Here is a 27,557-nt window from a genome sequence, read left to right on the forward strand (position 1 = left end):
GTGCGAGTTAGGACACGGGGCAGCGAGCACAGGGGGTGATGGGTGAGCGGGACTCGGTGGGAGTTCGGACACGGGGAGGCGGGGCAGTGGATTTGGCCGCGTTTGGAAGGCAGGGAGAGCGTTGGAACGGTCGGAGTCCAGCGGCGAGGAACGCACGGTAAATATGAGGGCCCCAGCAGCGGACGGGTTGCGGCGGGGGGAGGCGAGGTCACAGGGGGGGGGGGGGGGGGGGGGCGGAAGGAGAGTCGAGCGCCCGGCTTAAGCGACCCGGAACGGGTTTCGACGCGGAGTTGCGTGCGCGGGGAACCCCGCCCCCCAGCTCGTTTGCGCGTTGCACGGGTGAAAAAGGATTTGATACAAATCTCGAAGAGCGGAAGTCAGGGTGCGCGCCCCAGACCCTAGCTGGGGGGGCGGGAGAGGCGGCGTTTCCTTCACATCGCCAAGGCGTACTGGTCGTCACCAGCCGCCATCTCGTGCGTGCGCGCCTCGCCCTCCTTGCGCCCGGCGGGCCTCTTGTCCTTCTTCTTCGGCTTCTGCTCCTTGAGCTCCTTCTCGTCCGCGTCGCACTCGGCCGCCTTGTGGTGCAGCTCAACCAGCAGCTCGTAGACGAACGCGCCCAGCACCGCGCCCACCATGGGCGCCACGATAGGGATCCACCACCAACCTCCTCCGGCCCTGCGCCCGCGGGCAAAGAGAAAATGGCAGAAACCGTCACCCGACACATCGCGGTCCATTCACCCTCCCCCAACCACCACACCTCGTCCGTTGGCCAAGGGTCAAAGACTTGCCTTCATATAGCGCCTTGCACAGCCCGCCGCAGGTCCCAAAGCGCTTCACAGCCAATGAAGACCCTGATTTTCGGAGTGCGGTCACTGTTGTATTGTGGGAAACGCGGCAGCTCAATTTGCGCACAGCAAGCTCCCACACACAGCAATGTGATAATGACCCGGATCATCTGTTTTAGTGATGTTGGTTGAGGGATAAATATTGGCCCCAGGACACCGGGGAGAACTCCCCCTGCTCTTCTTCCAATAGTGGCCCCGGGATCTTTTACATCCACCCGAGAGGGCAGACGGGGCCTCGGTTTAATGTCTCATCCAAATGACAGATCCTCCGACAGTGCGGCGCTCCCTCAGTACTGCCCCTCCGACAGTGCGGCGCTCCCTCAGTACCGCCCCTCCGACAGTGCGGCGCTCCCTCAGTAACGCCCCTCCGACAGTGCGGCGCTCCCTCAGTACTGCCCCTCCGACAGTGCGGCGCTCCCTCAGCACTGCCCCTCCGACAGTGCGGCGCTCCCTCAGTACCGCCCCTCCGACAGTGCGGCGCTCCCTCAGTACTGCCCCTCCGACAGTGCGCCGCTCCCTCAGTACCGCCCCTCCGACAGTGCGGCGCTCCCTCAGCACCGCCCCTCCGACAGTGCGCCGCTCCCTCAGTACCGCCCCTCCGACAGTGCGCCGCTCCCTCAGCACCGCCCCTCCGACAGTGCGCCGCTCCCTCAGCACCGCCCCTCCGACAGTGCGCCGCTCCCTCAGTACCGCCCCTCCGACAGTGCGGCGCTCCCTCAGTACTGCCCCTCCGACAGTGCGGCGCTCCCTCAGTACTGCCCCCCGACAGTGCGGCACTCCCTCAGTATCGCCCCTCCGACAGTGCGGCGCTCCCTCAGTACTGCCCCTCCGACAGTGAGGCGCTCCCTCAGTACTGCCCCTACAGTTGTAAGGTATAGAGTCCCAACTCTTTGAGCCTATCTTGATTACTAAGATGCTTTAGACTTGGAATTAGTCTCGTGGCCCTCCTGCACCCTGTCCAGAGCCTCAATATCACCCACCCTGTGAGGAGACCAAAACTGGACACAAACATGAAACACAAAAGGATAGTATGCAGGTACAGCAAGTGATCAGGAAGGCCAATGGAATCTTGGCCTTTATTGCAAAGGGGATGGAGTATAAAAGCAGGGAAGTCTTGCTACAGTTATACAGGGTATTGGTGAGGCCACACCTGGAGTACTGCGTGCAGTTTTGGTTTCCATATTTACGAAAGGATATACTTGCTTTGGAGGCTGTTCAGAGAAGGTTCACTCGGTTGATTCCGGAGATGAGGGGGTTGACTTATGAGGAAAGGTTGAGGAGGTTGGGCCTCTACTCATTGGAATTCAGAAGAATGAGAGGTGACCTTATCGAAACGTATAAGATTATGAGGGGGCTCGACAAGGTGGATGCAGAGAGGATGTTTCCACTGATGGGGGAGACTAGAACTAGGGGGCACGATCTTAGAATATGGGGTCGCCCATTTAAAATTGAGTTGAGGAGAAATTTCTTCTCTCAGAGGGTTGTAAATCTGTGGAATTCTCTGCCCCAGAGAGCTGTGGAGGTTGGATATATTTAAGGTGGAGACAGATAGATCTTTGAGCAATAAGGGAGTGAAGGGTTATGGGGAGAGGGCAGGGAAGTGGAGCTGAGTCCATGATCGGATCAGCCATGATCGTATTAAATGGCGGAGCAGGCTCGATGGGCCGAATGGCCGACTCCTGCTCCTATTTCTTATGTTCTTATATTCTTCGTATTCCAAGTGCAGCCTGACTAAGGTCTTGTACAGGGACGAAACAGTACGCCTCATCTTATACTCAATTGTCCTATGGATACGCCCCAACCCAACACCCTATTTGCTCTCGCTATCGCTGCATGACATTGCTCGTGTACCTTTCAGGATGTAGAAGGCCCAAGTCTCTCTCTGTCTCCGCCATCTTTAAACGCCTTTCCCCGGAGGGTGTGTACACTCACCTGAAGACTTCGGTGCCCCAGCCAGCGGCCAGGGTTAACAGGCGGGGGCCAAAGTCTCGGGCGGGGTTGATGGCATAACCGGAGTTGGAGCCCATTGACATCCCAATGCCGACGACCGACAGGCCGATGAAGATGGGTTGCAAGATCTTCGGGGCTCCGTAGTTCTGGCTGTCTACCACAGCCATGATGCAGAGAAGCAGTGTACCTGTGCCGATTAGCTGCGGAACAGAATGAGGCGCGGGTAAATGGATCGGTGTTCGCTCCCCTCCCGCATCAAGAGATTCCGACAATCGCGAAGGGTTGGGTACCCTCTTTCCCAAACTCTCCCTCCCCCACCCCCCCTCGCTCCCCACCCCCACCAAACAACCTTCTCCGCGCCTCTCCTGAAGCTACAGGCTCCGATCGCGGTATGTCCCACTCGGGCCCAGTGCCCGCCGCAGCTCAGCTCTCGCTCTCGCTCGCGTCTCTGGGTCGCAAGGTCATGGGTGCGAACCCCACTTCACAGACTCGAGTGCAGTGCTGAGGGAGTGCCACACTGTCGGAGGGGCAGTGCTGAGGGAGTGCCGTACTGCGCTGTCAGAGGGGCAGTGCTGAGGGAGTGCCGTACTGCGCTGTCGGAGGGGCAGTGCTGAGGGAGCGCCGTACTGCGCTGTCGGAGGGGCGGTACTGAGGGAGCGCCGTACTGTCAGAGGGGCGGTACTGAGGGAGTGCCACACTGTCAGAGGGGCAGTACTGAGGGAGCGCCACACTGTCAGAGGGGCGGTACTGAGGGAGCGCCGTACTGCGCTGTCGGAGGGGCGGTACTGAGGGAGCGCCACACTGTCAGAGGGGCGGTACTGAGAGAGTGCCACACTGTCAGAGGGGCGGTACTGAGGGAGCGCCGCACTGTCGGAGGGGCGGTACTGAAGGAGCGCCGTACTGCGCTGTCAGAGGGGCAGTACTGAGGGAGTGCTACACTGTCAGAGGGGCGGTACTGAGGGAGCGCCGTACTGCGCTGTCGGAGGGGCGGTACTGAGAGAGTGCCACACTGTCAGAGGGGCGGTACTGAGAGAGTGCCACACTGTCAGAGGGGCGGTACTGAGGGAGCGCCGCACTGTCGGAGGGGCGGTACTGAGGGAGCGCCGTACTGCGCTGTCAGAGGGGCAGTACTGAGGGAGTGCCACACTGTCAGAGGGGCGGTACTGAGGGAGCGCCGTACTGCGCTGTCGGAGGGGCGGTACTGAGAGAGTGCCACACTGTCAGAGGGGCGGTACTGAGGGAGTGCCGTACTGCGCTGTCGGAGGGGCGGTGCTGAGGGAGTGCCACACTGTCAGAGGGGCAGTACTGAGGGAGTGCCGTACTGCGCTGCCGGAGGGGCGGTACTGAGGGAACACCGTACTGCGCTGTCGGAGGGGCAGTACTGAGGGAGTGCCGTACTGCGCTGTCGGAGGGGCAGTACTGAGGGAGTGCCACACTGTCGGAGGGGCGGTACGGAGGGAGCGCCGTACTGCGCTGTCGGAGGGGCAGTACTGAGGGAGTGCCGTACTGCGCTGTCGGAGGGGCAGTACTGAGGGAGTGCCACACTGTCGGAGGGGCGGTATGGAGGGAGCGCCGTACTGCGTTGTCGGAGGGGCAGTACTGAGGGAGTGCCGTACTGCACTGTCGGAGGGGCGGTACTGAGGGAGCGCCACACTGTCAGAGGTGCCGTCTTTCGGATGAGACATTAAACCGAGGCCCCGTCTGCCCTCTCGGGTGGATGTAAAAGATCCCGGGGCCACTATTGGAAGAAGAGCAGGGGGAGTTCTCCCCGGTGTCCTGGGGCCAAGATTTATCCCTCAACCAACATCACGAAAAACAGATGATCTGGGTCATTATCACATTGGCTGTTTGTGGGAGCTTGCTGTGCGCAAATTAGCTGCCGCATTTCCCACATTACAATACTTCGAAACATACTTCATTGGCTGTAAAGCACTCTGGGATGTCCTGAGGCAGTGAAAGGCGCTATATAGATGCAAGTCTTTCTTGCACTGTTCCAAGAGGCCATTTTTCACGAGTGAGATGCTGCAGCGTCAGTTGGCTATTTGGCCAGGTGAGACTTCATGGCCAGGCCCTCAGCCTCCCGCACAGAGTCACTGGATTGAAATTAGGACGGGACACCCGTGCCGATTCATCACCTCCCCATCCCAAGGAGACAGAGCTCAGTTGCAGCTCTGCTATCCGAGCACAGATTAGGTCACTCCAAACAGGCTTGAGACTGTATCTATCCTGAACCCTAAGAATATAAGAACATAAGAAATAGGAGCAGGAGTCGGCCATTCGGCCCCTCGATACCTGCTCCGCCATTTAATACAATCATGGCTGGTCCGATCATAGACTCAGCTCCACTTCCCCGCCCGCCCCCTTATCCCCTTATTGGTTAAGAAACTGTCTATCTCTGTGTTAAATTTATTCAATGACCCAGCTTCCACAGCTCTCTGAGGCAGAGAATTCCACAGATTTACAACCCTCCGAGAGAAAAAAATTCCTCCTCATCTCAGTTTTAAATGGGCGGCCCCTTATTCTAAGATCATGCCCCCTAGTTCTAGTCTCCCCCATCAGTGGAAACATCCTCTCTGCATCCACCTTGTCGAGCCCCCCTCATAATCTTATACGTTTCGATAAGATCACCTCTCATTCTTCTGAATTCCAATGAGTAGAGGCCCAACCTACTCAACCTTTCCTCATAAGTTAACCCCCTCATCTCCGGAATCAACCGAGTGAACCTTCTCTGAACTGCCTCCAAAGCAAGTATATCCTTTCGTAAATATGGAAACCAAAACTGCACGCAGTACTCCAGGTGTGGCCTCACCAATACCCTGTACAACTATATACCAGACAGTGCAATTACATAAGAACATAAGAATTAAGAACAGGAGTAGGCCATCTAGCCCCTCGAGCCTGCTCCACCATTCAACAAGACCATGGCTGATCTGGCCGTGGACTCAGCTCCACTTACCCGCCCTCTCCCCGTAACCCTTAATTCCCTTCTTGGTTAAAAATCTATCTATCTGTGACTTGAATACATTCAATGAGCTAGCCTCAACTGCTTCCTTGGGCAGAGAATTCCACAGATTCACAACCCTCTGGGAGAAGAAATTCCTTTTCAACTCAGTTTTAAATTGGCTCCCCCGTATTTTGAGGCTGTGCCCCCTAGTTCTAGTCTCCCCGACCAGTGGAAACAACCTCTCTGCCTCTATCTTGTCTATCCCTTTCATTATTTTAAATGTTTCTATAAGTTCACCCCTCATCCTTCTGAACTCCAACGAGTAAAGACCCAGTCTACTCAATCTATCATCATAAGGTAACCCCCTCATCTCCGGAATCAGCCTAGTGAATCGTCTCTGTACCCCCTCCAAAGCCAGTATATCCTTCCTTAAGTAAGGTGACCAAAACTGCACGCAGTACTCCAGGTGCGGCCTTACCAATACCCTATACAGTTGCAGCAACACCTCCCTACTTTTGTACTCCATCCCTCTCGCAATGAAGGCCAACATTCCATTCGCCTTCCTGATTACCTGCTGCACCTGCAAACTAACTTTTTGGGATTCATGCACAAGGACCCCCAGGTCCCTCTGCACCGCAGCATGTTGTAATTTCTCTCCATTCAAATAATATTCCCTTTTACTGTGCTTTTTCCCAAGGTGGATGACCTCACACTTTCCGACATTGTATTCCATCTGCCAAACCTTAGCCCATTCGCTTAACCTATCTAAATCTCTTTGCAGCCTCTCTGTGTCCTCTACACAACCCGCTTTCCCACTAATCTTAGTGTCATCTGCAAATTTTGTTACACTACACTCTGTCCCCTCTTCCAGGTTATCTATGTATATTGTAAACAGTTGTGGTCCCAGCACCAATCCCTGTGGCACACCACTAACCACCGATTTCCAACCCGAAAAGGACCCATTTATCCCGACTCTCTGCTTTCTGTTCGCCAGCCAATTCTTTATCCATGCTAATACATTTCTTCTGACTCCGCGTACCTCTATCTTCTGCAGTAACCTTTTGTGTGGCACCTTATCGAATGCCTTTTGGAAATCTAAATACACCACATCCATCGGTACACCTCTATCCACCATGCTCGTTATATCCTCAAAGAATTCCAGTAAATTAGTTAAACATGATTTCCCCTTCATGAATCCATGTTGCATCTGCTTGATTGCACTATTCCTATCCAGATGTCCCGCTATTTCTTCCTTAATGATAGTTTCAAGCATTTTCCCCACTACAGATGTTAAACTAACTGGCCTATAGTTACCTGCCTTTTGTCTGCCCCCTTTTTTAAACAGAGGCGTTACATTAGCTGCTTTCCAATCCGCTGGTACCTCTCCAGAGTCCAGAGAATTTTGGTAGATTATAACGAATGCATCTGCTATAACTTCCGCCATCTCTTTTAATACTCTGGGATGCATTTCATCAGGACCAGGGGACTTGTCTACCTTGAGTCCCATTAGCCTGTCCAGCACTACCTCCCTCGTGATAGTGATTGTCTCAAGGTCCTCCCTTCCCACATTCCCGTGACCAGCAATTTTTGGCATGGTTTTTGTGTCTTCCACTGTGAAGACCGAAGCAAAATAATTGTTTAAAGTCTCAGCCATTTCCACATTTCCCATTATTAAATCCCCCTTTTCATCTTCTAAAGGACCAACATTTACTTTAGTCACTCTTTTCCGTTTTATATATGTGTAAAAGCTTTTACTATCTGTTTTTATGTTTTGAGCAAGTTTACCTTCGTAATCTATCTTTCCCAACTGTGGGGAGGAGTTGGCCCATTCAGCGTTCCAATTACATTTGGAGGGACCCTCCATCCCACTTATCGACTACCCTTGGGAACATCATGAAGGGTCGGATCAGGTTACCTGGTCAATGAAGCCATTTGCGAGCGTGAGGTACGGTGCGGGGTAAGTGCCAAAAATAAAGGCTGTTGCTCGCGGACCAGTGACAGACAGGGTCCCGTTATCGACCGCGTATATACCATCTGTTGGGACAGAGAAAGCAGCACATCAAGGAGATGGACCTGTGGTCACAGAACATGGTATAGCCAGTCTTTGGGAACGGGAGTGTACCAATCCTTGGGAACGGGAGTGTGGGATGTTTGGGAACGGGAGTGTGGGGATCTTTGGGAACGGGAGTGTATCGATCCTTGGGAACGGGAATGTGGGGATCTTTGGGAACGGGAGTGTGGGGATCTTTGGGAACGGGAGTGTGGGGATCTTTGGGAACGGGAGTGTACCAATCCTTGGGAATGGGAGTGTGGGGATCTTTGGGAACGGGAGTGTACCAATCCTTGGGAACGGGAGTGTTGGGATCTTTGGGAACGGGAGTGTGGGGATCTTTGGGAACGGGAGTGTACCAATCCTTGGGAATGGGAGTGTTGGGATCTTTGGGAAGGGGAGTGCGGGGATCTTTTTGGAACGGGAGTGTGGGGATCTTTTTGGAACGGGAGTGTGGGGATCTCTGGGAACGGGAGTGTACCAATCCTTGGGAATGGGAGTGTGGGGATCTTTGGGAACGGGAGTGTACCAATCCTTGGGAAGGGGAATTGGGGATCTTTGGGAATGGGAGTGTGGGGATCTTTGGAAATGGGAATGTGGGGATCTTTGGGAAGGGGAGTGCACGAATCTTTGGGAACGGGAGCATACCAATCCTTGGGAATGGGAGAGTGGGGATCTTTGGGAACGGGAGTGTGGGGATCTTTGGGAACGGGAGTGTGGGGATCTTTGGGAACGGGAGTGTACCAATCCTTGGGAATGGGAGTGTTGGGATCTTTGGGAAGGGGAGTGCGGGGATCTTTTTGGAACGGGAGTGTGGGGATCTTTTTGGAACGGGAGTGTGGGGATCTCTGGGAACGGGAGTGTACCAATCCTTGGGAATGGGAGTGTGGAGATCTTTGGGAACGGGAGTGTACCAATCCTTGGGAAGGGGAATTGGGGATCTTTGGGAATGGGAGTGTGGGGATCTTTGGAAATGGGAATGTGGGGATCTTTGGGAAGGGGAGTGTGGGGATCTTTGGGAAGGGGAGTATGGGGATCTTTGGGAACGGAGTGCACGAATCCTTGGGAACGGGAGCATACCAATCCTTGGGAATGGGAGAGTGGGGATATTTGGGAAGGGGAGTGAGGGGATATTTGGGAAGGGGAGTGAGGGGATATTTGGGAAAGGAGAGTGGGGATATTTGGAAAGGGGAGTGAGGGGATATTTGGGAAGGGGAGTGAGGAGATATTTGGGAAGGGGAGTGAGGAGATATTTGGGAAAGGAGAGTGGGGATATTTGGGAAGGGGAGTGAGGGGATATTTGGGAAGGGGAGTGAGGGGATATTTGGGAAGGGGAGTGAGCGGATATTTGGGAATGGGTCTGTGAGAATCCTTGGAGACAGTAGAAGGTCATTTTTCACCAACTGGCCGGTCCCATTGGGGAGAATTTGAAAAAGAGCTTAACAATACAGTCAGTACCAGTATCGTTCTATTATGAGAACGTACTCTGGCTGTGAAACGCACGGGTCACATTAAGCAGTTAGGATTCCACAGGTCAAGGCTGAGTAACCAGATGGTGTCATGTTCGTCCAATTTAAGACGGATCAAAGGGTTTGTGCGTAATAATTACCGCCAGGCTGGAGGCAACTTGTTTGTGTGTTAAATTATCAATGCAAAATTATCCGACCCGCTACCTGAACTAAACCGATATCACGGAGAATGTGCGGTGCATGAGGTGCGACACTGCCATCTGTTGGTGTGGTACCTGTAGTGTATGACGTGTAAAGATCACACGAGTTAGGGTTAGGCCACATTGTCCGCATGCCCCGACACGAGATTCCCAAAGCAAGCGCTCTACTCGGAACTCCTTCACGGCAAACGAGCCAAAGGTGGGCAGAGGAAACGTTACAAGGGACCACCCTCAAAGCCTCCCTGATAAAGTGCAACATCCCCACCGACACCTGGGAGTCCCTGGGCCAAAGACCAGTTCGCCCTAAGTGGAGGAAGTGCATCCGGGAGGGCGCTGAGCACCTCGAGTCTCGTCGCCGAGAGCGTGCAGAAACCAAGCGCAGGCAGCGGAAGGAGCGTGCGGCAAACCAGTCCCACCCTCCCCTTCCCTCAACCACTGTCTGTCCCACCTGTGACAGGGACTGTGGCTCTCGTATTGGGACTGTTCAGTCACCTGAGAACTCATGCTAAGAGTGGAAGCAAGTCTTCCTCGATTCCGAGGGACTGCCTATGATGATGACATGGCAATATTCTCAGAATTGACATGTTTGGAGCAGGTTATCTGACACTGACCAGCGAGGTTGTACAAATCGGCTCCCTGCCAGTAATTTTTTGGTGTTCTGTGCTGAGAACTGGCTAGGATTGGATAGAGCTAATCCTAGACGTCCCGATAGATATCCTGCTGGTAAGTATATAGACTCGCTTGCACTTTCTGTCACTGTTAGTAAAACCAACAAACTGATTTTTGCTGGTGTCCGAACCTATACATCATTTGGGTTAATCTACGCTATTGATCAAACAACTCGTGCCCCACATTTCACCACCCCCCCGCCAACCCCACCATCAGGCCACCACTCTTCCCTCCAGAAGGATTTGACGCTTGCCGGCCAACATTCCTTCCCCCAACCAATCCTCAGGCACTGGGACCCCGCCCGACTGGCCATTTTACACGCGCGAGTCCAGGCGCCGAGTATCGGCAGGCTATTCGGACACAGCAGGCCTCATGGATCTCAGACCAAACTGCAGTCAGGAGCGGGAGCCCTGGCTGATTATTTTTCCCCACCTCCTCCCTGAGGAATGGCCTTCTCGGACTAATTGGAGCGGTAGAAATTAATTCTCTGCGGTTGTATCAGCCGATAATCAGAGGCCAGCCCTTACAGAGTATTGCAAAGAATGTGGGGCATAGAAAGAGGCCATTCGGGCCCCACCGCTCCGTGCCGGTGTTTATACTCCACACCAGCTCCCTCCCACCCCTCTCCATCCCCCCCCCCGCCCCATCCCCATATCCTTCTATTCCCTTCTCCCCTATGTGTTTATCCAGCTTCCCCTTAAATGCATCGATACTATTCGCCTCGACCCCTCCCTGTGGCAGCGAGTTCCACATTCTCACCGCTCTCTGGGTAAAGAAGTTTCTCCTGAATTCCCCCATTGGAATTATTAGTGACTATAAGTTGAAGCTCCCTAATCCGGAAACCTCGGGGACCTGGCCTGTTCCGGATAAGGGATTTTTCCGGACGAGGGGTGGTCACGCTAAATTGGACGGTACAGGTACTGAGCAAAGGGGATATCGGGGCTGAATGGCTTGGGGCTGGGAGTGCGGCAGAGATATTGTGGGGGGGGTTGGGATGGATTGCGGGGGTCAGGCCAGCGATTGCGGGAGTCAGTAGCGAAGAAGGACTTCAATTTGTTCGCGTCGGAGATCTGCGCATGCGCCACCCGGGGGCCAGGAATGATACCGGACGAGGGGTGGTTCTGGATAAGGGAATTCCGGATAAGGGAGTGTTCAACCTGCATCCTATATCTGTTATGTATGCAACCCTATGTAACCAGCATTCTACCGCCACCAAGGGGGCGTATCTATTGGAGTCCCAAGGGATCCCAGCAACCCTTGGGAGCACTGTATATCAGCAGACCTCCCATGGAGTCAGAATAAAGAGACTAAGGTCACACTTACTCACGTCTACGGTACCCAATCACATTAGTTTATCGTGGACATAACAATATTGATGGCCCCCCCTCCCGCCTCCCGAGTTCTGGTCTCCCCCATAAGTGGAAACATCTTCTCTACCTCTGTAATGTATGCCCACGTGTTTGTGGAACATGTTGAGTGGGAGTGGCTCAGCCAGTCACGTGATGTTCGCAAGACTCAATAAAACCCCGGCCAGTTGGGTTCGGGGGATCCACGATGGGGCAGGTGGTTGTGAGCCCAGTGGACGAACTGGTATTGTGGGGTGTGAGTGTCAAACCTTTTGCTAATAAACCAACTAGTTCTTAATAACAATGTGTGGCTATGAATTCTTAAGCAAAGAACCCGCGAGGTATATACACGGCCGCGGCGAAGGAAGCAAGGGGAGTTCCATACCATGATGAACACCGTAGACTATAGCAGCACCAACAAAGCCCCCAAGCGTCTGGAAGAACATATAGAATGGCAGCTTCTTCCACTCGAACCGTCCCAGCAAACACAAGCTGAAGGACACAGCAGGGTTCAGGTGCGCACCTGCAGGTAAACCACAAGAAGACTTGTCAACAATCACTTGCATTTATATAGCACCTATACCCAAGTAAAACGTCCCGAGGTGCTTCACAGGGAGCGATGATCAGACACGATTTGACACTGAGTCACATAAGGAGATACCAGGACGGGTATTGGTCAGAGAGGTCAGTTTTAAGGAGCGTCTTAAAGGAGGAGAGAGGTGTGGAGAGGTTTAGGGAGTTCTAGAGCTTGGGGTCCAGGCAGCTGAAGGCACGGCCACCGATGATGGAGGGATTATAATCAGGGATGCTCAACAGGGCAGAATTAGAGGAGCGCAGAGATCTCGGGAGGTTGTGGGGCTGGAGGAGGTTACAGAGATAGGGAGGGTTGTAGGGGCTGGGGGAGGTTACAGAGATAGGGAGGCATGTAGGGCTGGAGGAGGTTACAGAGATAGGGAGGGGTGTAGGGGTTGGAGGAGGTAACAGAGATAGGGAGGGGTTTAGGGACTGGAGGAGGTTAGAGATAGGGAGGGGTGTAGGGGCTGGAGGGGGTTACAGAGATAGGGAGAGGTGTAGGGGCTGGAAGAGGTTACAGAGATAGGGAGGGATGTAGGGGCTGGAGGAGATTGCAGAGATAGGGAGAGTGTAGGGGCTGGAGGAGGTTACAGAGATAGGGAAGGGTGTAGGGGCTGAAGGGGGTTACAGAGATAGGGAGGGGTGTAGGGGCTGGAGGAGATTGCAGAGATAGGGAGAGTGTAGGGGCTGGAGGAGATTGCAGAGATAGGGAGGGGTGTAGGGGCTGGAGGAGGTTACAGAAATAGGGAGGGGTGTAGGGGCTGGAGGAGGTTACAGAGATAGGGAGAGTGTAGGGGCTGGAGGAGATTGCAGAGATAGGGAGGGGTGTAGGGGCTGGAGGAGATTGCAGAGATAGGGAGAGTGTAGGGGCTAGAGGAGGTTACAGAGACAGGTTGGGGGCGAGGACCATCGAGGGATTTGAAAACAAGGATGAGAATTTTAAATTGGAGATGTTGCCGGACCAGGTGCCAATGATGGTCAGCGAGCACAGGGGGTGATGGAATTCAGAGAAGGCTGTCTTTTGGATGAGACATTAATTAGAGGCCTGTTCAGGTGGTTGCTAAAGGTCTAATGGTACAATTGGGAGAAAGGCAGGACAGTTTTATATAAACCCCCCGAACCCCTCGATTAGATTCCAGCCTGTAACTCACTCCCGGGTATCTGTTATTCTATATATAAACCCCCCCAAACCCCTCGATTAGATTCCAGCCTGTAACTCACTCCCGGGTATCTGTTATTCGATATATAAACCCCCCGAACCCCTCGATTAGATTCCAGCCTGTAACTCACTCCCGGGTATCTGTTATTCTATATATAAACCCCCCGTACCCCTCGATTAGATTCCAGCCTGTAACTCACTCCCGGGTATCTGTTATTCTACATATCAACCCCCCCGAACCCCTCGATTAGATTCCAGCCTGTAACTCACTCCCGGGTATCTGTTATTCTATATATAAACCCCCCGAACCCCTCGATTAGATTCCAGCCTGTAACTCACTCCCGGGTATCTGTTATTCTATATATAAACCCCCCAAACCCCCTCGATTAGATTCCAGTCTGTAACTCACTCCCGGGTATCCGTTATTCTATATATAAATCCCCCGAACCCCTCCATTAGATTCTAGCCTGTAACTCACTCCGGGGTATCCGTTATTCTAGATATAAACCCCCCCAAACCACTCGATTAGATTCCAGCCTGCCATCATCATCATAGGTACTCCCTCGAAGCGAGGCTGACTTGCTCCCACGCTAAAAAAAAAGGATGAGTTCACAGGTGTTTCAATGAAAGACCTAATAGTCCCGAACTACATCCTGAAGGGTGGAAGATGCCTGTGGGTGGATTTTTTTAACGTGGGGTGACCGTTGTACACCAGCCACCACACGGGCTTGACAGAGCGAGGTCTTGGTCCAGTGGCAAGGGTTAACCAGGACGCCTGGAGACCAGCTCTGCTGCACGGACCCAGTGTGCGCCCACATATCGCACAGTGTGGGCTGGGCCCGTGCTGCCCCTGGGCCCTCGAACGGTGCACACTGCAGCCCATGAAAACCGCAAACTTCCTGACCTTGGTTGTGGGTAGAAATAAAATTAACCTGGGGGGTGCGTAGGGGAGGCAGGGGGTGGGGGGGTGGGGGTGCGGGGGGTGACGGGTTGACAGAAAACAACTGCTTCAATGTCCCGGCTTCCACAGCTCTCTGAGGCAGCGAATTCCACAGATTTACAACCCTCTGAGAGAAGAAATTTCTCCTCATCTCAGTTTTAAATGGGCGGCCCCTTATTCTAAGACCATGCCCTCTAGTTCTAGTCTCCCCCATCAGTGGAAACATCCTCTCTGCATCCACCTTGTCGAGTCCCCTCATAATCTGATACGTTTCGATAAGATCACCTCTCATTCTTCTGAACTCCAATGAGTAGAGGCCCAACCTGCTCAACCTTTCCTCATAAGTCAACCCCCTCATCTCCGGAATCGACCGAGTGAACCTTCTCTGAACTGCCTCCAAAGCAAGTATATCCTTTCGTAAATATGGAAACCAAAACTGCACGCAGTACTCCAGGTGTGGCCTCACCGATACCCTGTACAGTTGTAGAAAGATTTCCCTGCTTTTATACTCCATCCCTCTTGCAATAAAGGCCAATCATGTTCCTGTTGCTCGGAGTAATCGTAGACGTCCATCTTTGGCAATGAGAACAGCGCTCACAAAATCCCCTTTGTCATCAGAAGGGTTGAATGGTGCAGCCCTTCATCAGACACCACTTGCCGAAACACAAAGCAAAGATGGAATCTGGTATGCAAGATCTGGAGCATTTTTTGTCTTTCATTGTTACAATTTGCGATTCAGCATTGTCAACGGGAGACTCCCTCCGAACGTTGCAACTGAGCCTGTTGTTCTGGGTCAACCTTTCTATTGACTTTGGTGTCAATGTGTGCAGGCTGTTCCACACCACACGTTGCTCTTTCCAGCCTGTACCTCACTCCCGGGTATCCGTTATTCTATATATAAACCCCCCGAACCCCTCGATTAGATTCCAGCCTGTAACTCACTCCCGGGTATCTGTTATTGAAAATATAAACCCCCCGAACCCCTCGATTAGATTCCAGCCTGTAACTCACTCCCGGGTATCTGTTATTCTATATATAAACCCCTCGAACCCCTCGATTAGATTCCAGCCTGTAACTCACTCCCGGGTATCTGTTATTCTATATATAAACCCCCCGAACCCCTCGATTAGATTCCAGCCTGTAACTCACTCCCGGGTATCTGTTATTCTATATATGAACCCCTCGATTAGATTCCAGCCTGTACCTCCCTCCGGTGTATCTGTTATTCTATATATAAACCCCTCGAACCCCTCGATTAGATTCCAGCCTGTAACTCACTCCCGGGTATCTGTTATTCTATATATAAACCCCTCGAACCCCTCGATTAGATTCCAGCCTGTAACTCACTCCCGGGTATCTGTTATTCTATATATAAACCCCCCTGAACCCCTCGATTAAATTCCAGCCTGTAACTCACTCCCGGGTATCTGTTATTCTATATATGAACCCCTCGATTAGATTCCAGCCTGTACCTCCCTCCGGTGTATCTGTTATTCTATATATAAACCCCTCGAACCCCTCGATTAGATTCCAGCCTGTAACTCACTCCCGGGTATCTGTTATTCTATATATAAACCCCTCGAACCCCTCGATTAGATTCCAGCCTGTAACTCACTCCCGGGTATCTGTTATTCTATATATAAACCCCCCTGAACCCCTCGATTAGATTCCAGCCTGTAACTCACTCCCGGGTATCTTTATTCTATATATAAACCCCCCGAACCCCTCGATTAGATTCCAGCCTGTAACTCACTCCCAGGTATCCGTTATTCTATATATAAACCCCCCGAACCCCTCGATTAGATTCTAGCCTGTAACTCACTCCCGGGTATCTGTTATTCTATATATAAACCCCCGAACACCTCGATTAGATTCCAGCCTGTAACTCACTCCCGGGTATCTGTTATTCTATATATAAACCCCCCGAACACCTCGATTAGATTCCAGTCTGTAACTCACTCCCGGGTATCCGTTATTCTATATATAAATCCCCCGAACCCCTCCATTAGATTCTAGCCTGTAACTCACTCCGGGGTATCCGTTATTCTAGATATAAACCCCCCGAACCCCTCGATTAGATTCCAGCCTGTAACTCACTCCCGGGTATCGTTATTCTATATATAAACCCACCGAACCCCTCGATTAGATTCCAGCCTGTAACTCACTCCCGGGTATCTGTTATTCTATATATAAACCCCCCCATACCCCTCGATTAGATTCCAGCCTGTACCTCCCTCGGGGGTATCTGTTATTGTATATATAAACCCCCCGAACCCCTTGATTAGATTCCAGCCTGTACCTCCCTCCGGGGTATCTGTTATTCTATATATAAACCCCCCGAACCCCTCGATTAGATTCCAGCCTGTAACTCACTCCCAGGTATCCGTTATTCTATGTATAAACCCCCCGAACCCCTCGATTAGATTCCAGCCTGTAACTCACTCCCGGTGTATCTGTGATTCTATATATAAACCCCCCGAACCCCTCGATTAGATTCCAGCCTGTAACTCACTCCTGGGTATCCGTTATTCTATATATAAATCTCCCCGAACCCCTCGATTAGATTCCAGCCCGTAACTCACTCCCGGGTATCTATGATTCTATATATAAACCCCCGAACCCCTCGATTAGATTCCAGCCTGTAACTCACTCCCAGGTATCTGTTATTCTATATATAAACCCCCCGAACCCCTCGATTAGATTCCAGCCTGTAACTCACTCCCGGGTATCCGTTATTCTATATATAAACCCCCCGAACCCCTCGATTAGATTCCAGCCTGTCACTCACTCCCCGGGTATCTGTTATTCTATATATAAACCCCTCGAACCCCTCGATTAGATTCCAGCCTGTAACTCACTCCCGGGTATCTGTTATTCTATATATAAACCCCCCTGAACCCCTCGATTAGATTCCAGCCTGTAACTCACTCCCGGGTATCTGTTATTCTATATATAAACCCCCCGAACCCCTCGATTAGATTCCAGCCTGTAACTCACTCCCAGGTATCCGTTATTCTATATATAAACCCCCCGAACCCCTCGATTAGATTCTAGCCTGTAACTCACTCCCGGGTATCTGTTATTCTATATATAAACCCCCGAACACCTCGATTAGATTCCAGCCTGTAACTCACTCCCGGGTATCTGTTATTCTATATATAAATCCCCTGAACACCTCGATTAGATTCCAGTCTGTAACTCACTCCCGGGTATCCGTTATTCTATATATAAATCCCCCGAACCCCTCCATTAGATTCTAGCCTGTAACTCACTCCGGGGTATCCGTTATTCTAGATATAAACCCCCCGAACCCCTCGATTAGATTCCAGCCTGTAACTCACTCCCGGGTATCGTTATTCTATATATAAACCCACCGAACCCCTCGATTAGATTCCAGCCTGTAACTCACTCCCGGGTATCTGTTATTCTATATATAAACCCCCCCATACCCCTCGATTAGATTCCAGCCTGTACCTCCCTCGGGGGTATCTGTTATTGTATATATAAACCCCCCGAACCCCTTGATTAGATTCCAGCCTGTACCTCCCTCCGGGGTATCTGTGATTCTATATATAAACCCCCCGAACCCCTCGATTAGATTCCAGCCTGTAACTCACTCCTGGGTATCCGTTATTCTATATATAAACCTCCCCGAACCCCTCGATTAGATTCCAGCCTGTAACTCACTCCCGGGTATCGTTATTCTATATATAAACCCACCGAACCCCTCGATTAGATTCCAGCCTGTAACTCACTCCCGGGTATCTGTTATTCTATATATAAACCCCCCCATACCCCTCGATTAGATTCCAGCCTGTACCTCCCTCGGGGGTATCTGTTATTGTATATATAAACCCCCCGAACCCCTTGATTAGATTCCAGCCTGTACCTCCCTCCGGGGTATCTGTTATTCTATATATAAACCCCCCGAACCCCTCGATTAGATTCCAGCCTGTAACTCACTCCCAGGTATCCGTTATTCTATGTATAAACCCCCCGAACCCCTCGATTAGATTCCAGCCTGTAACTCACTCCCGGTGTATCTGTGATTCTATATATAAACCCCCCGAACCCCTCGATTAGATTCCAGCCTGTAACTCACTCCTGGGTATCCGTTATTCTATATATAAACCTCCCCGAACCCCTCGATTAGATTCCAGCCTGTAACTCACTCCCGGGTATCTATGATTCTATATATAAACCCCCGAACCCCTCGATTAGATTCCAGCCTGTAACTCACTCCCAGGTATCTGTTATTCTATATATAAACCCCCCGAACCCCTCGATTAGATTCCAGCCTGTAACTCACTCCCGGGTATCCGTTATTCTATATATATACCCCCGAACCCCTCGATTAGATTCCAGCCTGTAACTCACTCCCGGTGTATCTGTGATTCTATATATAAACCCCCCGAACCCCTCGATTAGATTCCAGCCCGTGACTCAGCACCGGGTACGGGTTCCGCCTCTTACCCGAGATGCCGCCGGCGATGTAGGTGCCAAAGGTCGCTCCGAGGCCGAACCCCAGGTTGACGGACAGAAATTCCCCGCGGGTCGTGTGGCTGGTCACCATCTGTGCCACTGCTCCACAGCCAAACAACTAGGACAGGAGGAGGGAGAGCGAACAACGGGTCAGGGAGCTGAAACCTCTTCTAATTAAGCAAAGAAAGCATTTCTATAGCGCCTTTCACGACCTCAGGACGAGCAAATCGCTGCGCAGTGAATGAAGTCCTTCTTTGAAGTGCCGTCACTGTCGTAATGTAGGTAAAGCCCGGAAATCGGTGCGATCCCGGCCTGCAAGACCATCAGCAGGCTGGGTCCATCGGAGGGAGCAACGTGGGGCGTCATACCACTGCAGGGAGCAGCAGGGGCGAGAGTCCGTAGAGTGACCGGGGCCCAGGAGAGGCGAGAGTTCGGGGCCCAGAAGAGCCGAGGGCCCAGGGGCAGCACGGGCCCAGCCCACACTGTGCGATATGTGGGCGCACTAGGCCCGTGCAGCAGAGCTGGTCTCCAGGTGTCCTGGTTAACCCTTGCCACTGAACCGAGACCTCGCTCTGTCAAGCCCGTGTGGTGGCTGGTGTGCAACGGCCACCCCACGTTAAAAAAATCCACCCACAGGCATCTTCCACCCTTCAGGATGTAGTTCGGGACCCGGAATATTAGGTCCTTCATTGAAACACCTGTGAACTCATCCTCTTTTGGCCTGGAAGTAAGTCATCCTCGCTTCGAGGGACTGCCTATGATGATGATGATGGTAGGCAAGGTGGCAGCTCAATTTGCGCACAGCAAGCTCTCACAAACGGCAATGTAATAAATGATCATCTGTTATTCGAGGGATTAATATTGGCCCCAGGACACCGGGGAGAACTCCCCCTGCTCTTCTTCCAATAGTGGCCCCGGGATCTTTTACATCCACCTGAGAGGGCAGACGGGGCCTTGTTTAATGTCTTGTCCGACAGTGCAGTGGTCCCTCCGTACTGCCCCTCCGACAGTGCGGCATCCCCTCAGTACTGCCCCTCCGACAGTGCAGCGCTCCCTCAGTATTGCCCCTCCAATAGTGTGGTGCTCCCTCAGTACTGCCCCTCCGACAGTGCGGCGCTCCCTCAGTATTGCCCCTCCGACAGTGCGGCGCTCCCTCAGTACCGCCCCTCCGACAGTACGGTGCTCCCTCAGTACTGCCCCTCTGACAGTGCGGCGCTCCTCAGTACCGCCCCTCCGACAGTACGGTGCTCCCTCAGTACTGCCCCTCTGACAGTGCGGCGCTCCCTCAGTACCGCCCCTCCGACAGTACGGTGCTCCCTCAGTACTGCCCCTCCGACAGTGCGGCGCTCCCTCAGTACTGCCCCTCCGACAGTGCGGCGCTCCCTCAGCACTGCACTGGGAGTGTCAGCTTAGATTTTTTGTGCTCAAATCTCTGGAGTGGGGCTCGAACGCACAACCTTCTGACTCAGGGCGTAAAGAGCTAGCAAGTGGGGGAGCAGAGAGAGAGAGGTATCGTTGGGGTCAGAGTTGCGGGGTGAAGGTTGGAAAGGGTTTGCAAAAAAAGAGAGCGAGGAAATAATAATGTTCATAACTTACAATCAGCATGCAAACTCCTAGAAACTCGGCAAAACATTCTCGGAGGAGACGATTCTTCAGTTGCAAAATGCTTTTCACCTTATTCGCAAAGGTCTCCGCTCTCCTCATGGTAGGTACGATTCTGACCAACTTTATCGCCTCAATTAAACTTCCTGGGGGATTGGGTGGAAAGAAGCAAAATTAATATTTTAAAAGCCAAATATTAATTTGTTTGTTTTTTAAGTTGCAGAATAAATGCGGTGCTGTTTGAAGAATGGGAACTCTCGCTATCACTGCCCTAACCTGTTAACGCTCGGAGCTGAAATGCACCCGGTCTCGTCCGTTGCACTATTCGGAAATTGACATTTCTGTCTGTTTCAGTCAGTTTCAGCGCTTGGATTTATAAGCCCTCCGACCTCCACCAAGAGGCAGCGTCAGGGATGAGGGCAGACTTCAGCCCCAGCCTATGAAACCTTGAACTGGGTCTGTCACTCCCGCCCCTTGTCAGCCCAGGACATTCTGTTCCTGCCGCTTTTGTGAACTGTTCCCCCTTTGTGTAGTTTCGTCCTGTCAAACAGTGGCCCTGATCTCCGGCCGAATAGCGGCAGCGACCTGTCTCCAAAAGACGGGCTGCTATTTTAAACACTCTATTTAGGAAACTGTGTCTCGAGGAGAGATCGTGCACCAGTCTTCTTCACACACACTCTCACATCACCATAACATCATCACACTCACACACACACACTCACAACATAACACTCACACACGGTCATATCATCACACACACACACACACACACACAGAGTCTCATACATACACACACTCACACAGACTCACACACTCACTCTCTCACAGACAGACTCTCACACACTCACACACACACACTCTCACATCGCCATATCATCACACTCACACTCTCACATGGCCATAACATCATCACACTCACACACACTCACACACCGTCATAACATCATCACACGCACACACACAGACTCGCACACACTTTTACATCGTCATAACATCACACTCACACACACACACAGACTCACACGCAGACAAACACATGGTCATAACATCACACTCACGCACACACACACACACACACACACTCATACACACACTCTCACATAGTCATAAGAACAGAAGAACATAAGAATTAGGAACAGGAGTAGGCCATCTAGCCCCTCGAGCCTGCCCCGCCATTCAATAATATCATGGCTGATCTGGTCGTGGACTCAGCTCCACTTACCCGCACTCTCCCCGTAACCCTTAATTCCCTTATTGGTTAAAAATCTATCTATCTTTGACTTGAAAACATTCAATGAGCTAGCCTCAACTGCTTCCTTGGGCAGAGAATTCCACAGATTCACAACCTTCTGGGAGAAGAACATTTTTCTCAACTCGGTTTTAAATTGGCTCCTCCGTATTTTGAGGCTGTGCCCCCTAGTTCTAGTCTCCCCCACCAGTGGAAACAACCTCTCTGCCTCTATCTTGTCTATCCCTTTCATTATTTTAAATGTTTCTATAAGATCACCCCTCATCCTTCTGAACTCCAAGGAGTAAAGACCCAGTCTACTCAATCTATCATCATAAGGTAACCCCCTCATTTCTGGAATCAGCCTAGTGAAACGTCTCTGTACCCCCTCCAAAGCTAGTATATCCTTCCTTAAGTAAGGTGACCAAAACTGCACGCAGTACTCCAGGTGCGGCCTCACCAATACCCTGTACAGTTGCAGCAGGACCTCCCTGCTTTTGTACTCCATCCCTCTCGCAATGAAGGCCAACATTCCATTCGCCTTCCTGATTACCTGCTGCACCTGCAAACTAACTTTTTGGGATTGTGACACGTCAGTTCCTCATTAGTATAGTGGTGAGTATCCCCGTCTGTCACGCGGGTGACCGGGGTTCAATTCCCCGACGGGGAGGCAATTGTTTCAAAATGTAGAATTTATCCAAAAAGAGTTTCATGTACAAGGACCCCCAGGTCCCTCTGCACCACAGCATGTTGTAATTTCTCCCCATTCAAATAATATTCCCTTTTACTGTTTTTTTTCCCAAGGTGGATGACCTCACACTTTCCGACATTGTATTCCATCTGCCAAACCTTAGTCCATTCGCTTAACCTATCTAAATCTCTTTACAGCCTCTCTGTGTCCTCTACACAACCCGCTTTCCCACTAATCTTAGTGTCATCTGCAAATTTTGTTGCACTACACTCTGTCCCCTCTTCTAGGTTATCTATGTATATTGTAAACAGTTGTGGTCCCAGCACTGATCCCTGTGGCACACCACTAACCACTGATTTCCAACTGGAAAAGGACCCATTTATCCCGACTCTCTGCTTTCTGTTCGCCAGCCAATTCTCTATCCATACTAATACATTTCCTCTGACTCCGCGTACCTTTATCTTCTGCAGTAACCTTTTGTGTGGCACCTTATCGAATGCCTTTTGGAAATCTAAATACACCACATCCATCGGTACACCTCTATCCACCATGCTCGTTATATCCTCAAAGAATTCCAGTAAGTTAGTTAAACATGATTTCCCTTTCATGAATCCATGCTGCGTCTGCTTGATTGCACTATTCCTATCCAGATGTCCCGCTATTTCTTCCTTAATGATAGTTTCAAGCATTTTCCCCACTACAGATGTTAAACTAACCGGCCTATAGTTACCTGCCTTTTGCCTGCCCCCTTTTTTAAACAGAGGCGTTACATTAGCTGCTCTCCAATCCGCTGGTACCTCCCCAGAGTCCAGAGAATTTTGGCAGATTATAACGAATGCATCTGCTATAACTTCAGCCATCTCTTTTAATACCCTGGGATGCATTTCATCAGGACCAGGGGACTTGTCTACCTTCAGTCCCATTAGCCTGTCCAGCACTACCCCCCTAGTGATAGTGATTGTCTCAAGGTCCTCCCTTCCCACATTCCTGTGGCCTGCAAATTTTGGCATTGTTTTTGTGTCTTCCAATGTGAAGACGGAAGCAAAATAATTGTTTAAGGTCTCAGCCATTTCCACATTTCCCATTATTAAATCTCCCTTCTCATCTTCTAAGGGACCAACACTTACTTTAGTCACTCTCTTCCGTTTTATATATTGGTAAAAGCTTTTACTATCTGTTTTTATGTTTTGCGCCAGTTTACTTTCGTAATCTATCTTTCCTTTCTTTATTGCTTTCTTAGTCATTCTTTGCTGTCGTTTAAAATTTTCCCAATCTTCTAGTTTCCCACTAACCTTGGCCACCTTATACATATTGGTTTTTAATTTGATACTCTCCTTTATTTCCTTGGTTATCCACGGCTGGTTATCACTTCTCTTGCCACCCTTCTTTTTCACTGGAATATATTTTTTTTGCGCACTATGAAAGAGCTCCTTAAAAGTCCTCCACTGTTCCTCAATTGTGCCACCGTTTAGTCCTTGTTTCCAGTCTACTTTAGCCAACTCTGCCCTCATCCCACTGTAGTCCCCTTTGTTTAAGCATAGTACGCTCGTTTCTGACACAACTTCCTCATCCTCAATCTGTATTACAAATTCAACCATATTGTGATCACTCATTCCGAGAGGATCTTTTACGAGGAGATCGTTTATTTTTCCTGTCTCATTACACAGGACCAGATCCAAGATGGTTTGCTCCCTTGTAGGCTCTGTTACATACTGTTCTGAGAAACAGTCCCGTATGCATTCTATGAATTCCTCCTCCAGGCTACCCCCTACGATTTGATTTGACCAATCGATATGTAGGTTAAAATCCCCCATGACTACTGTCGTTCCTTTTTCACATGCCTCCATTATTCCCTTGATTATTGCCCGCCCCACCGTGAAGTTATTATTTGGGCGTCTATAAACTACGCCGACCTATGACTTTTTCCCCTTACTATCTCTAATCTCCACCCACAATGATTCAACATTTTGTTCATTGGAGCCAATATCATCCCTCACAACTGCCCTGATATCATCCTTTATTAACAGAGCTACCCCACCTCCTTTCCCTTCTTGCCTATCTTTCTGAATCGTCAGATACCCCTGTATGTTTAATTCCCAGTCTTGGCCACCTTGCAACCATGTTTCTGTAATGGCCACCAAATCATACCCATTTGTAATGATTTGTGCCGTCAACTCATTTACTTTATTTCGAATGCTGCGTGCATTTAGGTAGAATGTTTTCATCCTCGTTTTTAAACCATGATTTTTAGTTTTTACCCCTCCTGCAGCCCTTTTATATTCAGTGGCCCTTTTTGTTTCTTGCCTTTGGTTTCTCTGCCCTCCACTTTTACTCATCTCTTTTCTGTTTTTTGTTTTTGTCTCCTTTTTGTTTCCCTCTGTCTCCCTGTATTGGTTCCCATCCCCCTGCCATATTAGTTTAACTCCTCACCAACAGCACAAGCAAACACTCCCTCTAGGACATTGGTTCCGTTCCTGCCCAAGTGCAGACCGTCCAGTTTGTACTGGTCCCACCTCCCCCAGAACCTGTTCCAATGCCCCACGAATTTGAGTCATAACATCATCACACTCACACACACACACACTCTCACATCATCATAACATCATCACACACACTCTCACATGGTCATAACATCACACTCACACACACACTCTCACATCGTCATAACATCACACTCACATAGACAGACTCACACACACACTCTTACATGGTCATAACATCATCACACTCACACACACACACTCTCACATCGTCATAACATCATCACACTCACACACACACTCACACTCTCACATCGTCATAACATCATACTCACACACAGACTCTCACACACACTCACACATCGTCATAACATCATCACACTGACACTCACACACACAGACTCACACACACAGACTCACACATCGTCATAACATCATCACACTCACACTCACACACACACACACACAAACTCATACACACACTCTCACATCATCATAACATCATCAACCTGTGGAATTCTCTACCACAGAAAGTTGTTGAGGCCAATTCACAAAATATATTCAAAAAGGAGTTAGATGTAGTCCTTACTACTAGGGGGATCAAGGGGTATGGCGAGAAAGCAGGAATGGGGTACTGAAGTTGCATGTTCAGCCATGAACTCATTGAATGGCGGTGCAGGCTTGAAGGGCCGAATGGCCTACTCCTGCACCTATTTTCTATACTCACACTCACATCGTCATAACATCATCACACTCACACACTCTCTCACACAGACTCACACACACACTCTCACATCGTCATAACATCATCACACTCACACAGACTCACACACATAGACTCACACACACACAGACTCATACACACACACAGTCACACTCACACACACACTCACACACTCAAGCTCTCACACATCATCACACACAAACACACTCTCGCACACAAACACCTAATCATCAGAGGCGGGCCCTTGAAACGAGGATGATTTGCTTCCACACCAAAAAAACGACGAGTTCACAGGTGTTTCAATGCAGGACCCAATATTCCGGATCCCGAACTCCATCCTGAAGGGTGGAAGATGCCTGTGGGTGGATTTTTTTAACATGGGGTGACCGTTGCACACCAGCCACCACACGGGCTTGACAGAGCGAGGTCTTGGTCCAGGGGCAAGGGTTAACCAGGACGACTGGAGACCAGCTCTGCTGCACGGACCTAGTGCGCCCACATATCACACAGTGTGGGCTGGGCCCGTGCTGCCCCTGGGGTCCTCGCCTCTCCTGGGCCTCGAACTCACGTCCCTCTTCAATCTCTTGCCGCTCCTTCGCCCCGACCTCTCCACTGACCATCATCCGATCCCCAGGAAGAGCTGAGGGATTCTATCACTGAGCTGCACGCTCCTGGTCCCATTCCTCCCTCCCCCACTGTGGGATCTGCTGCTTCTGCCTCCACCCCTCCCTCCAAGTTACTCCCCATCCCAATGCTGTGTCTGCCGATCACCCCCCTTCTCTGCACACACACCCCACTGCCCCCCGCCCCCCACCGAGCAATGTGCAAACTTACAGTACTCCCTTCTCTACTGCTCCCCCCACTCCATGCCACCACAATTATGGGGAGAATTCAACAGCCTTAGCCCTCATCCGTGCCTTTGCTACCTCCAGACGTGACTATTCCAAATGACTCCTAGCTGGTCTCCCACATTCTACCCCACGTAAACTAGAGTTGATCCAAAACTCGGCTGCCCCATGTCTTAACTCGCACCGAGTCCCGCTCACCCAACACCCCCTGTGCTCGCTGCCCCCGTGTCCTAACTCGCACCGAGTCCCGCTCACCCATCACCCCCTGTGCTCGCTGCCCCGTGTCCTAACTCACACCCAGTCCCGCTCACCCATCACCCCCTGTGCTCGCTGCCCCGTGTCCTAACTCACACCGAGTCCCGTTCACCCATCACCCCCTGTGCTCGCTGCCCCCGTGTCCTAACTCACACCGAGTCCCGCTCACCCATCACCCCCTGTGCTCGCTGCCCCCGTGTCCTAACTCGCACCGAGTCCCGCTCACCCATCACCCCCTGTGCTCGCTGCCCCCGTGTCCTAACTCGCACCGAGTCCCGCTCACCCATCACCCCCTGTGCTCACTGCCCCCGTGTCCCAACTCGCACCGAGTCCCGCTCACCCATCACCCCCTGTGCTTGCTGACCCGGTCCGGCAACACCTCAATTTCAAAATTCTCATCCTTGTTTTCAAATCTCTCCATGGCCCTCGCCCCCTCCCTATCTCTGTAACCTCCTCTAGCCCCACAACCACCACCGCCACCACACCCCCGAGATCTCTGCGATCCTCCAATTCTGCCCTCCTGAGCATCCCCCAATTTCTATCGCTCCCCCATCGGTGGCCGTGCCTTCAGCTGCCTGGACCCCAAGCTCTGGAACTCCCTCCCTAAACCTCTCCGTCTCTCTCTCCTCCTTCAAGACGCTCCTTAAAACCGACCTCTTTGACCAACATCATCATAGGCAGTCCTCCAGAGTCGAGGAAGACTTGCTTCCACACTAAATGTGAGTTCTCAGGTGACTGAACAGTCCGATACGGGAATTACAGTCTCTGTCACAGGTGGGACAGACAGTGGTTGAGGCTTTTGACAAGGTCCCACACAAGAGATTGGTGTGCAAAATCAAGGTACGTGGTATTGCGGATAATGTGCTGACGTGGATAGAGAACTGGTTGGCAGACAGGAAGCAGAGAATCGGGATAAATGGGTCCTTTTCAGAATGGCAGGCAGTGACTAGTGGAGTGCCGCAGGGTTCAGTGCTGGGACCTCAGCTATTTACAATATATATTAATGATTTAGATGAAGGAATTGAATGTGATATCTCCAAGTTTGCAGATGACACTAAGCTGGGTGGCAGTGTGAGCTGCGAGGAGGATGCTAAGAGGCTGC

General features: G+C 51.2%; 1 protein-coding gene across 1 annotated transcript in view; it reads right to left on the minus strand.

Moving 5' to 3' along the window:
• Window positions 1-431: 431 nt before the first annotated feature.
• LOC139240112 (aquaporin-3-like) overlaps window positions 432-27,557 on the minus strand; it is a 45,102-nt gene continuing 17,976 nt past the window's right edge. Inside the window, exons 3-8 of the mRNA XM_070868488.1 lie at window positions 20,224-20,371; window positions 18,619-18,745; window positions 11,859-11,996; window positions 7,655-7,773; window positions 2,778-2,995; window positions 432-675 (exon numbers count right to left, since the gene is read on the minus strand). Coding sequence (XP_070724589.1) covers window positions 432-675; window positions 2,778-2,995; window positions 7,655-7,773; window positions 11,859-11,996; window positions 18,619-18,745; window positions 20,224-20,371 — 994 coding nt within the window. The remainder of the gene's footprint in view (window positions 676-2,777; window positions 2,996-7,654; window positions 7,774-11,858; window positions 11,997-18,618; window positions 18,746-20,223; window positions 20,372-27,557) is intronic.

Source organism: Pristiophorus japonicus, chromosome 30 (genome assembly GCF_044704955.1).
Source record: "Pristiophorus japonicus isolate sPriJap1 chromosome 30, sPriJap1.hap1, whole genome shotgun sequence".
In the NCBI taxonomy this organism is placed as follows: domain Eukaryota; kingdom Metazoa; phylum Chordata; class Chondrichthyes; family Pristiophoridae; genus Pristiophorus; species Pristiophorus japonicus.